This window comes from Anguilla anguilla, chromosome 17 (assembly GCF_013347855.1).
Source record: "Anguilla anguilla isolate fAngAng1 chromosome 17, fAngAng1.pri, whole genome shotgun sequence".
Classification (NCBI taxonomy): Eukaryota; Metazoa; Chordata; class Actinopteri; order Anguilliformes; family Anguillidae; genus Anguilla; species Anguilla anguilla.
In genome coordinates this window covers 13,421,978-13,435,308 of record NC_049217.1, presented here as the reverse complement: position 1 = coordinate 13,435,308, position 13,331 = coordinate 13,421,978, and the positions used below count along the sequence as shown (strand labels likewise).

Sequence of the window (13,331 nt, the reverse complement as noted above, 5' to 3'; positions counted from 1 at the left end):
GCAGGTTGATTTAATCTGCGGTATGAATATGAGGAGAAGCGCTTTGTCGTTTGAAGGCATAACACGCAAGTCCTAGCGCCCGCCAGCACCCCTGCCCATCCCCCCGACCAAACCAACTCCCCCAAACCCCCCCCCCCCCCATCGACAACACCGCGTGTCACCAACCGTAGTGACACCACTGCGCAAAGGCCTGTTTCTGAGCAGAGGCGAACACAGAAAAGATAACGCAGAAATACGTCCTGGCATTAAACCGCAAGTGAAACAATTTGATATTTTTTTGGAATATTTGATATGAAATGTAACAAGCTGGCATCATTTCAGTCCGCATGCGGCGGGCCCCAGAGCTGAGGAAGCCGCCTCATTAGTCTGCTTATCGGCTTTGAACACGCTGCTCTGTGATATTTTATCACCCGCTAATTGAGTTTTCGCTTTTCGTCTTTTATGTAATTATCGCTCTCTCGAGAATTCCCTGGTTTTGTGTGTCATCGCAAAGCGGGGTAGCTGCATCCATATGGGCGAACGGCGTTCTCGTTCCCCTGATAAAAATAAAAATACAAAAAATGGCCCTCTGGTGAAATATAGATTTCCGGATGTTTTTTGTTTTTTTAGTTTCTTCCTTCAGATTTGTGGGCGGGCTGATGGAGTTTGTCCTTTGTTTCCTGATAGGCTGATGCTGCGGGAGGAGGCGCCCAGCGCCCCGCCAAAGAACATTGTGGCCAGCGGCCGGACCAACCAGTCCATCATGGTGCAGTGGCAGCCTCCCCCCGAGGCCGAGCTCAATGGGGTGCTGCGGGGTTACGTCCTCAGGTCAGTGCACAGCGCCTCTGGGCACTATATAAGCACTCTTTAAGTGCTTTATAAGCAGTCTCTACCTGGCTGGCTGTGTGAAATACTGTTGTCATCAAACTGTAAATGCATCCATTCATCCATTTTCTAAACTGCTTATTCCAGGTCAGGGTTGTGTGTGTGTGTCGGGGGGGGGGGGGGGGGGGGGGGTCTGGAATCTATCCCAGCATGCAGTGGACGAGAACCAGGATAGGTCTCCAGTCCATCCTTTCACGAACACATTCATAGCTACAGCCAATTTAGAGTCTCCAGTTTAGCCTACTGCAAGACTTTGGACTGCGGGTGGAAAGCGTAGTACCCAGTGGAAACGGGAGGAACACGTAGGCAGTCAGGATTTGAATTCAGCACCGTTGTGCTTGTTGTGATGTGTTTGATCTCACTAAAATAAAGGGGTTCGCTGTCCTCAGATCTTTTGAGGAGGCTAATATGCAGATTTTGGTCATTAGTTAATCGCACTGTGAAACGATGTTATCAAGTCACAAAAATAGCAACATAAACAACATTTTTGATGAACAATTCTTAGCACTGCTAAAGGAAATGATGTGTGTGTGGGCATGCGTCACTTTTTTTCTGTATCTGATTTTGAGAAATAAAAAATATGTTTGAAGGCATCCGTACTTTTGAACTTAGTCATATTTTCTGAAAAATAGTCTCTGTAGAAAGGTTAAAAGTCTCTGAGCGTGGCAGGTAGTGTTTTATTTCTGCCTGACCCAAGAAGAAAACAGGCTAGAGAAGAAGCTGCCTTGCGGGGCTCAGTTGGATCTTCCAGCTTTCAGTAGTTGCAGTGGACCGGTTCTGCTCAGGCCAGGCACTCCAGGAGTCGTGAACTCCAAGAGCCAGGTACTTCAGCAGTCAGGCACTTCAGCGCTCAAGGAACTAGGAACTTCAGCAGTCAGGTTCCACAGCAGGCAGGTACCTCAGCGGTCAGCTCCATCAGCGGCCGAGTTTCTCCAGCACTTAGCGACTCCAGCAGCGACTCCAGCAGCGACTCTACAGTTGTCATGTTTAGCGGGTGGTCAGGTTCAATAGTGGTCGGGCACTTTAGCAGGTCTAGTCTGGTCCTGCGGTGATCAGGTGTTTTAGAGCGCAGGTCCAACAGCAGTGCGGTTCTCCACAGGTCAGATGTCCTGGTGGTCTGGTCGTACAGTAATCTGGTCTGACGGCGACCAGTTGCTATAGCATTGAGGTGCCTCGGCAGTCAGACGCTCAAAGGGCCTGATGTCCCACTGCCCCCCCACCCCCATGTGGAGCTGTGGTCTGCGGCCTAATCAGAGCTTGTTAGCCCTTCTCCTCTGCAATTAGGGAGGTCAAAGAAGGTTAGCTCATGTATTTTCCAAACGTGAAAAAGCCTGCTGTCAGTCAGGCACGCTGCGGTCTCTTAGCGACCAAAGCGGCTTCACCACTGCAACACTGAGGCGGTCTCGCTGGTCGGCATGGGCAGATCGATCAGAGACCGGAGAGAGAGGGATCCCTGCTCACCGAAACCCTCCCTTCCTGCGAGATACTGTCCAATCACACACTGTCTCAAGGTCCTTCCAGCAACATCACAGCTTGAAGTTCATCAGGGCTTTGGATGCACCCTTGCAACATGCACAAGTGTGTTGGCTGGATGCACCGAAAGGGGTTCGCTTTTGTGTGGATTTGGCTTCTTTGTGTAGAAGTACAAAATACCTGCCGGTGCTCCATGGGTTGTTGGTTTGTTTTCTCCCCTGTTACCGGGAAGAAACAAAATTGGCCATGAGGTTCACGCCTCTCTCGTGGTATTTTTTATAATATAATGCAGGGGGTTTTCAACAGTTTCTGATCCAGGGATCCCCACCCAGGCTCAGGGGTGTCAAGGGGACCTCATCGTAAGTTCAAAAAGTTTATATTTAAAAAAGAGTTTTATTACGATCACAAATCCAAGGGTGGAGAGGCAGCGGGTGGCGGCTGGGGGGGGGTTGAGTGTGCAATCGTGGGCTCCCTACAGTACCCCCGTGAACTCCCAGACCCCCTTTTGAAGACCCAAGCTTTAAAGCCATGAGAATAAACCCACGGCTGTGAAAGGGCACAGAAAGCTCAGCTCAGCCCTAATCAACAGCATACTTCATTATCTCCAATTAACACATGCACTAATTTGAAACTTGAAATTGCTTTGAAGTTTTCTATTCTTTTTAACTTTAAACTTCAACAAGAATTTGACAATTCACCCCAGGAAAAGTTGAGTGAAGCAAGCCATGTATACATAAAGTTAAAAAGGACCTCACTGGGTCGTATTATTCATGCTTTGGGTTTTCTGGTAAATGTTTTCTCCATTTAAAAAAAAAAAACTGATATCCTGGCAGAGGATGTATTGGGTCTGTTTAAAATGGGAGATTTTGGTGCATGATCTGAAATGGTTGTGTTGGGGTGGGGGGGGAGTGGGGTGGTCGGTGAGGTGGAGTGTCAGTCTGTCAGGTGACCTGCTCCTCCAGCTTCACTGCTTCAGACGCCAAGCAAAACTCACTGAAGCCCAAAGGACAAGGTGTTATCTAACCCCCTGTCCATCAATGTCTGCTGAATGGTAATGGAGAGAAAGTTCTCAGACTTCCTGAACACTTTTCCTTATTCTCTTCCTGTGTGAAAAGAATAATCATCATTAATATTATTTCTGGAAATGGAAAAATATAAATAATAAAAAATAATAATTTAAATAAAATGCATTTTATTAATATAACTTTTTATCACGTACTCTATGCGCTTTTCAGGCAAGTACATTAAAAAGTACGACCACACAAGGGACCTCAGTGGAGATGTATTAAAACACAAGGTTAAAATACCAGTGTCGCGCAATAGATCATTTTCTTTATTGAGCAGCTGTTAGGATTTCCTGTGTGTGTTTATTTCATACTAAGCGTATTTCATTCTGTGTTATTTATGGATTGCACCATGTTATTTATGGTTTTGTGCTCTTCCGCTGTTCAGCTCTCTGTATAAATGGTTATCATTTTCTGTTTGACACCTCATTTATAATTGTCTATTTGCATTGAGTGATGGGGGTGAGCAGACAGTGCCTTATTTCTCAGTGCCGATGCTCTGTGTGGCATTAATGCCTTCTGTGAATACAGAGACGCCGCAGATGCGCGAACGAGGAGAGATCGAGCGGCAGGCTCGGGCAGGAGAGTTATTTCGGGTTTGTGCGTTCCCCCCTCTCGCCCCTCGCCCCTCCGGCTGCAGGTACCGCCTGGCGGGACTCCCCGGCGAGTACCAGCTGAAGAACATCAGCAGCCCGGAGGTAAACTACTGCCTGATCGGGGACCTCATCATCTGGACGCAGTACGAGATCCAGGTGGCGGCCTACACGGGGGCGGGCCTGGGCGTGTTCAGCGCGCCCCTGTCGGAGTACACTCTGCAGGGAGGTGAGTCCCGGCGGCTTTAACGCTCGCCCCCCCCCCAGCCCCCCCCCACCTCGTGCACGTCCCCTCGCCCCGTTCCCTCAGTGCACAGAGAGGCCTCCCGGACAGCGCTAACAGGCATCAAGCCTCTCCGTCAGGGGCCCCGTTTTAAATAACCGTGGTGTTAAGGGTGTACCGAGGGCCCGCTACCCAAGAGCAGGCCTCGAACCCGCGACCAGGCACGGCCCCCCGGGCGGAGGCGCCCGGAGAGCTCGGCAATTAATCTCGTTCCAAGCAATTACTTTTTCCCCAGCTTAGGAGACAGTTCATTAGAACTAGCCCTGGGAAACGGGGCTTCGACCGCAGCGCTTCCCCGACCCCCCACCCACACCCAACCTGCCCCCCCGGCAGCCTGCCCCTGCCCTCGACCGAGCCGAATCCCCGCCTGTCAGTCAGAGAAAGGTATTGGCTGCAAGGCATTGGAAAATCGAGAGTTGCCGTTCAATTTGTTTAATTTCTGTTATGAATAATTGATTTGGTTGAAAGCTATTGATAAGATCCAGCAAGCGCTGCTTCAAAATTCAAAAAAAGATGAAATGTCAAGGTGTTCTCGAGAAGATAAAGATTCTGGATTTCAAGAAGTTGTACCTCCGGTGTACCCGGTAATGTGAACAACATTCACATTCGCAAGCACCCACACAAAACAAGCACATACATACCCCCTGCCCCCCACATACACACACACACAATGAGAATTACTCATCCCCGATCCCGTTGGTGATGATATCTTTGCCTTGCGCTGGCACACGTAACGCACGTCCTGCTGGGAAACAGACAGAAAAGGCCCCAATTAGCAGCTTTCTCCCAGGCTCCTGTATCTCCCAGCGAATCAGGCAGGAGCTGAGCGCCACACTTCAAACACGAAGCCTCTGCCTCAGCCGGCTGCTGAAAGGAGCCTCCCTTCGCCCTCCTTAGCTGCGGCTCAGGAGCGCTCTTCCTGCTCGGTTTAAAACACTGTCTGGGTCGTCGGGGCGGCCCCTTGCCCACCCGGTCTGGCAGTGCCGTAGTAAATGCAGCGAGGGTCTGGGGCCCAAGCCCCGGAGATGTTTGGGTTTGAAGTTCAGTCGAGAGCTGAACTGCCACCAGGCTTGGATGTTAGAGCAAGCCACTGTTCCCAGGCCTGGAAGAGAATGAAAGTCCCTGTAGAAGTTTTCGGACCCTTGGAAAGTCAGTTGAGTGCTGTGACTCCGTTCTTTCTGTAACTATATTTGTGGCCTTTTAAGAAGGTTTATGTATGAGTACGTATGAAATGCCTTAAAAGGTAGAAGGCTAGGAGATTGCATGAGAGAAATGAAGAACTTTTTAGCCCGTTAATGTATATGGGGTTTCCCTGCAGGGGCAAATGTCGCGATGCGTAGATCACAGATAGGGTCAATTTTTTTGGGTGGTATGCTTGCTTTCAGGTAATTTACTTGGCACTGGAATATCTAATTGAGATAATTTTTTTCACTGTTTGTAAAGTAAAACGTTGCCTTTTTGGAAAAATTGAACTTTTTGCATTTGAAATTCTATGTACGTACATGGAAATGCTTGTTTTCAAATGCTCCTGAAAACACTTTCATCTCAATGTAAATAATGCATAATGAAATAATGGCTTTTCCAAGCCTATGTACAAAGAATGGATTGATTGGCTATGACCCAGTGTAGTATTAGCAGTTGTTTTATTTGCGTAGTTACGGGATCGAGACAGTCTGAGGAAGGGTATTGGAAAAGCATACTGTCCTTATCAGTGGCAGGCATATGGTCAGGTCAAACTTTTACTTTGACCCGATTTGTTGTTAAGGTGGTAATTAAGATGCTATTGGTGTGATGAGCCAGTTAATTCCTTGTTGTTAGAAGCTGATGTGCCTGTGGATGCTACTTAGAACAAGGAACCTTTGGGAGTTTACTTTGGCACCTATGAGAGCTGTTATGGTTGTTTGTCAGTACATAGTTTCAGGGGAAGCTTGTTTGATATAAGGGATGAATAAATTAATTCTCCATCTCAGTATTATTTTTCAAAAAACTTTTGAAACAAGATTTGAGCTCTTAGAAAAAGTGAAAATTGCAAGGGAATCAGACAAAAATTCTGAGTGACGACTTATGAATTATAAGACTATTTCACAGCTTTGTGACAATAACAGGTGGCGGATAACAACATCAATAATAATAATAATCGTAATAATAATGCATTATTCATTCATTCATTTGTAAAGTTGTGCATATAGTAACAGCGTTATGTCATCAATGATTGAGTGTGGCCACAGTTTTAGCCAAGTTCACACCAGGAATATGGAGAAATGGCAGTCACAGGCCTTTTTTTTTTATAATGTGGGCTGACTTGGTGCCAAAAGGTTTGTGAGACTGCCGCTCTATCTATATTTATTAGCAAGCATAGTCCACCCACTCAAGAATGGTTGATCAGACTGGCCAAATATCATTTCACATTTTGAAGCTTTTTTAGCTATTATGTGCTAAAAAAAAATATGGATTACCTTTCTGCAACCTACGGTATTACAAAGTGGAAAATGAATCACGGCAGAGCATTAGCAATACTTCACTTCTCATGCATGTCGATCAGAGCTAGAAATGTGCTCCTTTTGAAATTTGCATAATAAAAGTAAGAAGACTCCTCTCCATACGGAACTGTTATTTCAGTGTCAAAAGTGCTTGGCAACCAAACAACGTAATGGAAAGCTTGTATGCACTGACAGGCAGACACTCAGGGAACAGAGATACTGGGAACAGAGATGTAGCAGTGGTTTTGGGGAGATACAGATAGAGAAATGCATGCGGAACATGATTACCGTAAAACTGGGAAAGTACTCGCACCCTGCAGTATGCTGCCCCCTGCTCATCGGTTTTATCCAAGTTCGCCAGTCCAGATGGGAATTTCTAACCCCCCTCGAAATCAATTCCTGGTTATACTGGCCATAATATAAATGAAAAAAGGAGCATCTGTACAAATCCTGTTGCATTTCTTATGAAAATGTACTAGGAAAATATATTAGGAGAGCCAGAGTGATACCGGATTCAACTGATTTATTGCGCCGTGGAGTCAACAGAACATTCTCAAATTCAGGTAGAATCGAGTCTTGAACTGTCATGCAGCACTAATGCTGCTGTGATGGAGAGTCGGTTTGCTTCAGGTTGAAGTCTTTTAAGTCCTTTCAGGTACAGAAAGTATGGGATGAGGTTTCTCTGTGATCACTGTCCTTCTCTTTAAATCAGCAAATTTAACCACTTTTAGATCACACCTCATCCAGGAGTAACTTATCCAATCATACCACTGCATGCACCTCATCCAGGAGTAACTTAGCCAGTCATACCACTGCATGCATACAGAATGGGGGCCGCTAGAAGTGTTAGCGGCCGATACGAGCTGAGATGTGAACCAGAAGGCAGCCCTCTGGTGTGTGGTGAACCCGAGGAAAAGGCCACGGTTGTCGTGGGAATTACTGGGGTGCGAATGGTTCAGCTCCCTGTCCTTCTCCCCTTTTTTTGCAGTGCCAACAGCACCCCCGCAGAACGTGGAGGCCAAGGCTCTCAACTCGACCACCGTCAAGTTCACATGGAACCCACCTCCGCAGCAGTTCATCAACGGCATCAATCAGGGCTACAAGGTTAGCATCAGCCGTCGACCAGGCTTTACAGACTGTCCTCCGTGGATGCCCTCTTCTCATGTGTGACCATTGGTGAGGTGAACGCTGGTTTGGGTGAATGAGTATTAGCTTAGCATCGGGTATCGCTGCCTCTGAGCCCAAGGTTGTTGAGAGTTTAATGATACTTGCTTTTTGAACTCAGAGGCCTGCACTGGTCACCACTACCTGTGTACTTTGTCCATTTTGGAGGATTGGAAACAAATTTCCTGAAGTTATAGATTCTTCATAGGTACATTATATGTAACTGAAATTTTGATCAATGTGCATTGTCTGTGTTAAACATAAATAACGTTTCTGAATTCAAACTAAAGCCTGGCTAATAACATACCCAAACCAAAGAAATATAAATTCAGCATCAATGAAGCACTAAATGCAAGTTAACATATGCAATCTGAAAGAATAATAACATAATCCATTGTGATAAAACAGAAGAAACATCTGATACAGTACCTACTGCCAGAGATGATGGACCAGGTGGTTCACAGGGGATATTGGTATTGCAGTGATATTGGGTGTCTTGCTCTGTACAGCCATGTTGAGTGTGTTGCTGTGACACAAAGAACACCTGTTCACGTTGGTGATTTTTGGCCACACCCCCACCCTTCCCTGTCAGCCATGTATGAACGTGTTTTGTTCTGGCAGCTCCTGGCGTGGCCGGAACGGTCACCCGAAGCTGTTACCGTGGTGACCATCACCCCAGATTTCCACGGCGCTCGTCACCTTGGTTACATCAGTGGCCTCAGGAAATTCACGTGGTACCTGACGTCGGTGCTGTGCTTCACCACGCCGGGAGATGGGCCCAGCAGCCCTCCGCAGATGGTCCAGACCCACGAGGACAGTGAGTACCAGGCCTTTGTGCTGTATGCAGTGTTACCGGAGGTTTGCAGGGTTGATTCCCACCCAAGAAACTGCTTATCAAGTTGTATCAAGGAGTGCTTGAGCGGACACGCAGGCTAACTGTTGTGCTAACAGAATGGAGAGCCATCTTAGACAAAAGAATTAGGGATTATTTATCCATCCATCCATTATCTATATCCACTTATTGCTGGTCAGGGTTGCAGGGGGTGCTGGAGCCTATCCCAGTGTGCATTGGACATAAGGCAGGGAAGGGATTATTTAATGTTAGCTAACATGCATTTTTAAATCATCAACATTTTTGTGACATAAATAAACATTTTTTTTTTTTTTATATGTAATCTGTTGAATATTCCATTTCATCATTGAAACTTAAGCAAACTTTTGGAGAAAAACGTAAATATTGCCGATTGTATTTAACAGTATATGTGTCTGATTTCAGTATTTTGAATACTGTCATTATAAAAAGTCTATGAAAGTATCTCATTGATGGTACAAAAACTCTATAATTCAAAAATTTGAAAATGTAATGACTAAAGTTTTTCCACTTTTTTTAACTGCATGATTCAATATGTTATGAATTTTCTGCTTCTCTTCCACTCATCCAATGTCCCGAGGCACACGGCCAAAATGTCCCACTGCTGTGCGGAATACAAACATGGGTGCAGATTTTTAACTGGTAGAGATCACGTTTCACACTGTAGTTTCACTTCCTAGACCTTCGAAAGACATCTAGGGCTCTTTCTTGGAAGTAGTACTCGGGGAAAGAGACTGATTGGCAGTGGTGAACATATATAAATTTGTGCTTGCTTGTTGTAGGTTTTGGATGTCCGGTCAGACACTTTTCCAGGGTTTTATTTTGCAATGTTGTTCTATGTAATTGTTTTAAGTTGTTCAGCAAAGTTGTTCTAGGTAACCTTGGAAATAATATCAAGTTTTGACACGCAAGTATATGTTCATATGCATGTGTGGATAATGTATATTACAGAGAGTAAATTGTAAATCTAAAATAAGTGGCACAGTTACTGTACCGAACCACTAAAAATGAAAATGTCTTCATCTGGTGTAGTGCCCATGTTTCATAGCCATGTGCTGACAGCAGGCTGTGTGTGCGGTGTCATCGGAGATCTTACCGGACAAGGAGTGATTAAGCTGTTTTTGAATGCATCCTTTCAGGTATATGCTGTCAGTCCATTAAGAGGGAAATTCGCTTGGATGCCTGACGTTGACGTGACGTGATTATGTTCATAAGCATATTGCTGTGATTATTTTCTGAATATCTGCCCCATAAATAAATTGGGGGCAGCTGTCTCAGTTGGTTAAGCTTAATTCGCTGCTGAAATATTGTTCTGAGCCCAACCTTAATTAAACAACCAATTCATCTCAATCAATTCTTTCTTGATTGTGTTCACAAATTGCCTTGAAAGAGCACAAATGAGTGGAATAAGATGACAAACAACTTCCATTTTTTCATCACTTTTTCGTTTGTTGGTTAGAAAATTCCCCTTCATTTACTCTGTTTTTCTTCAAGTACAGGAAAAGAAAACTGTGGAAAATCATTTACCAGCTCAATGAAAGCTAATTAACTGAGCTCAGTTGGAACCAAAAGATCGCATGCAGAGTACGCCCAGAACTAGGGTTGAAATGCATTGAGGTGCAAAGAAATGCCATAAAACTGTTGTTTCCTTGGGATGACAGTTCATTGGTTATGTTAGACTGCTCAGACTGCATTTCGGGCTGATCGGTTTGTGTTCTTGTTCTGGTTCCAGAACCGGGCCCGGTGGGTCACCTGAGCTTCACGGAGATCTTGGACACCTCTCTGCGGGTCGGCTGGCTGGAGCCCGTGGATAAGAACGGCGTGATCACAGGTCAGGCATTGCGTTCGCCGGCGTAGGAGGCGGGGTTCAGCCTCCTTCCTGTTTCATGACGGGCAGCTGGGGTTGACTGCTCTGTAAACCGATTCATCTCCAAACCTCATCAGCCCAAGTACTGTCTACTGGTAACAGGCCGAAAACTATATTCTGCCGCGCATACACCCGAACTACAGCCCACCGAACGCAACCCGAAATCAACAACGCACTGCAAATCGGTCTTACCTATGTACATTCACCTGCAAGCAGATCTAAACCGCATCCCAAAATGAACAGGCCTTCAACCACAGCCCTCTGCGAAAAGGCGGTTCTCTTGCAGACGAGGCTGCTGGTTGTCGTACGCTGTTAGACTCTGTTGAGTCTACGCTGCTGGCAGGTATCTAATTTTCCCTTTCATTGCTTCACTCTTCAGAGATATTACTCTGACATGTTTACCTTTGAGAGGGCTCTTGTAAGTGGCTCATTTGTGTCTAAGCTCTTCATAACGTATTACTTCAGTCTTCACACTTAAGTATAATTTCCCCTCGCATGCATGTTTTTAACATCAGGGTCATTAACTTCCGCATCTTGAAGTTGAAGCAAAAGCGTGTATTTCGGCTGAGGTTTTTTCTGCAACAAGGTTTCCTGTTTCTTAGATTGTGTTTTTAAGGAAATATTTTAGGGCCCATCATGCATTAGTTTGTCAACATTTCTTTTAAAATGTTCACTGTTTTCATTTGTATGCTGTTAGGAGATGCTTGTATTATTACAGTTTGACTGCGTAGGGGGATAAATGTGTTCTTTGATGGATGGGTTGTAAGAAAATGAAAGAATGGGAGTGACACTTGGACTACTCACTGCGGTAAGCTGACGAGTTGCCGTCAGGAAACGATAAATCAGACAATTTAACTACGGGAAAGTCAACCGAACCCCACTTAGAGAAAGTTAGGCGCGGAGCATGTGTTTCTCCAACCGGAGAAAAATGAAACCGGCAGCCCATTAAGAGCCCAAGAGCCACGAGAGAGGAATGAATGTGGCGGTCGTAGATTAAACTGAAATGATTGCAGATAGCACCCGTTGTCGCCAGCGTACACTGCGGTGTTTTCCGTGTAACACCAGGCGTATTTGTTTCTTGTGGGGACTCCCGGTGATTTACGATCGGCCAGCCACAAAAGGACAGTTGGCAATTGGGCGACTGCGGGGGCGGGGGATGGTGGTCCATTCTGGGTCAAACCGCAAATTACACAGAACCTGTGCTGGCCATTGGCTCTGCTTAGACACTGTGTGGGTGTGGGATCGAGGATCCAGGGAAACTCACTGCTGTGACATTGTGCACCGATTTTCTGCCATTAGAGCTGGTAATGGAGGTCCTGCTTAAAAAAGTTTCTGCATGCCTCCCAAAGGAATTCAGTTCAGCTGCCTTTTTATTTTCCATCTGAAAACTGTACTGCAGAGACCGATAAGGAGAATTTAAATGGAGTTCCCTGTTGGCAGTGGCTAAAGGCGGCAGTCTGATCACTCACTTTGGATTCTCCACCCTGGGTTCCTCAGTAAATGTGCAATATTTAATTTCACACAAAAATCTGTTTTTCAAATCATAATGACACATTAAAGTTTTCTCTTAACACTTCTTTGAACAGGGAAGGTTGCTGCACATTGTACCAAGCTCAAACCATACCATTACAAATATATTAATATGTATTTCGTGCAGCCAGAAACATTCTCTGAACCTTAATTTTTCTTTGGAATACCTCAGAGGTGAGCCTGAAGAATTGGTTTTGCTTTTGCTTGCAGGCTACCTGGTTTCTTGGGAGGTGCCGGGAAAGAACTCCTCCCGGGTGTCACGCACGCTGGCCAACACCACCCTGGAGTACAAGGTGACCGGGCTCACCTCCCTCACGACCTACACCCTGGAAGTGGCGGCCATGACAGAGGCCGGGACGGGCGCCGTCACATCCTCCACCATCTCCTCAGGGGTCCCCCCGGGTCAGTGCTCGTTCCGTTCAGAATCGGTCTGGCAGGCATGGGAACTGCATGTCCGGTCATGTGATCTCTGATGTTCTTTAAATTATTCAGTAAAAGCACAGATGGGGGAAAAAAGACAAAATACTTTGAAGAGACAAAACTAATATAAAAATGCTGCACGAAAATAATCTCAACATAACAAGTAGTTTTATTGCTGCCAGAGTAATGATACAAGTTCATGGAAGCACAATGCCAATTTAATATCTAATGATCATTCACCTCTGAAAGACAAAGGTCCTCCTCCTCCTTTGCTAGTTAGTACTTTAGAGGAAGTGTATTCACTGGGTCCATTTTACGCATTCAGCCATGTAAAATGTGGTTAGCAAGTCTTATTTTAAATTTAGCCTGCATACACATCTTATTTTTTCTAGACAACTTTATCCAAATGCAACTCACCGGTGAAGACGGTATCAGTAGGCACTCGCCTGGCAGGCGGCAGCCCCTTCGCTCCGTTTGCAGATCAGCCTTGAATATGAATAATGATCTTTTAAGATGGCATTGTCTTTATGGCAGCTGATAAGTTGTTTTTCTTGCTCGGTCATGAATCAAGCTTCGCGGCGGAGTAGTGTTCATTTAAGCTAGCTTAGAGGCGCGGCGTTGCTGGAAAATGACAAATGTGTGGCTGGCTAACAGCCAGGCTGGCGCCATTATCCCGCGAATATAATGTGAAAGGAATGAGTCGGAGAGCTGCGAGGCTGCCG

At 45.7% G+C, this 13,331-nt stretch overlaps 1 protein-coding gene across 7 annotated transcripts in view; it reads left to right on the top strand.

The window, feature by feature from the left end:
• Positions 1-13,331, top strand: part of sdk1a (sidekick cell adhesion molecule 1a) — a 289,638-nt gene that overhangs the window by 223,870 nt on the left and 52,437 nt on the right. For all 7 annotated transcript variants that reach the window (XM_035398134.1, XM_035398132.1, XM_035398131.1 and 4 more), the window contains 6 exons: positions 667-807; positions 4,042-4,223; positions 7,746-7,861; positions 8,543-8,738; positions 10,525-10,623; positions 12,400-12,591. In XM_035398134.1, the coding sequence (XP_035254025.1) occupies positions 667-807; positions 4,042-4,223; positions 7,746-7,861; positions 8,543-8,738; positions 10,525-10,623; positions 12,400-12,591 (926 nt within the window). The remainder of the gene's footprint in view (positions 1-666; positions 808-4,041; positions 4,224-7,745; positions 7,862-8,542; positions 8,739-10,524; positions 10,624-12,399; positions 12,592-13,331) is intronic.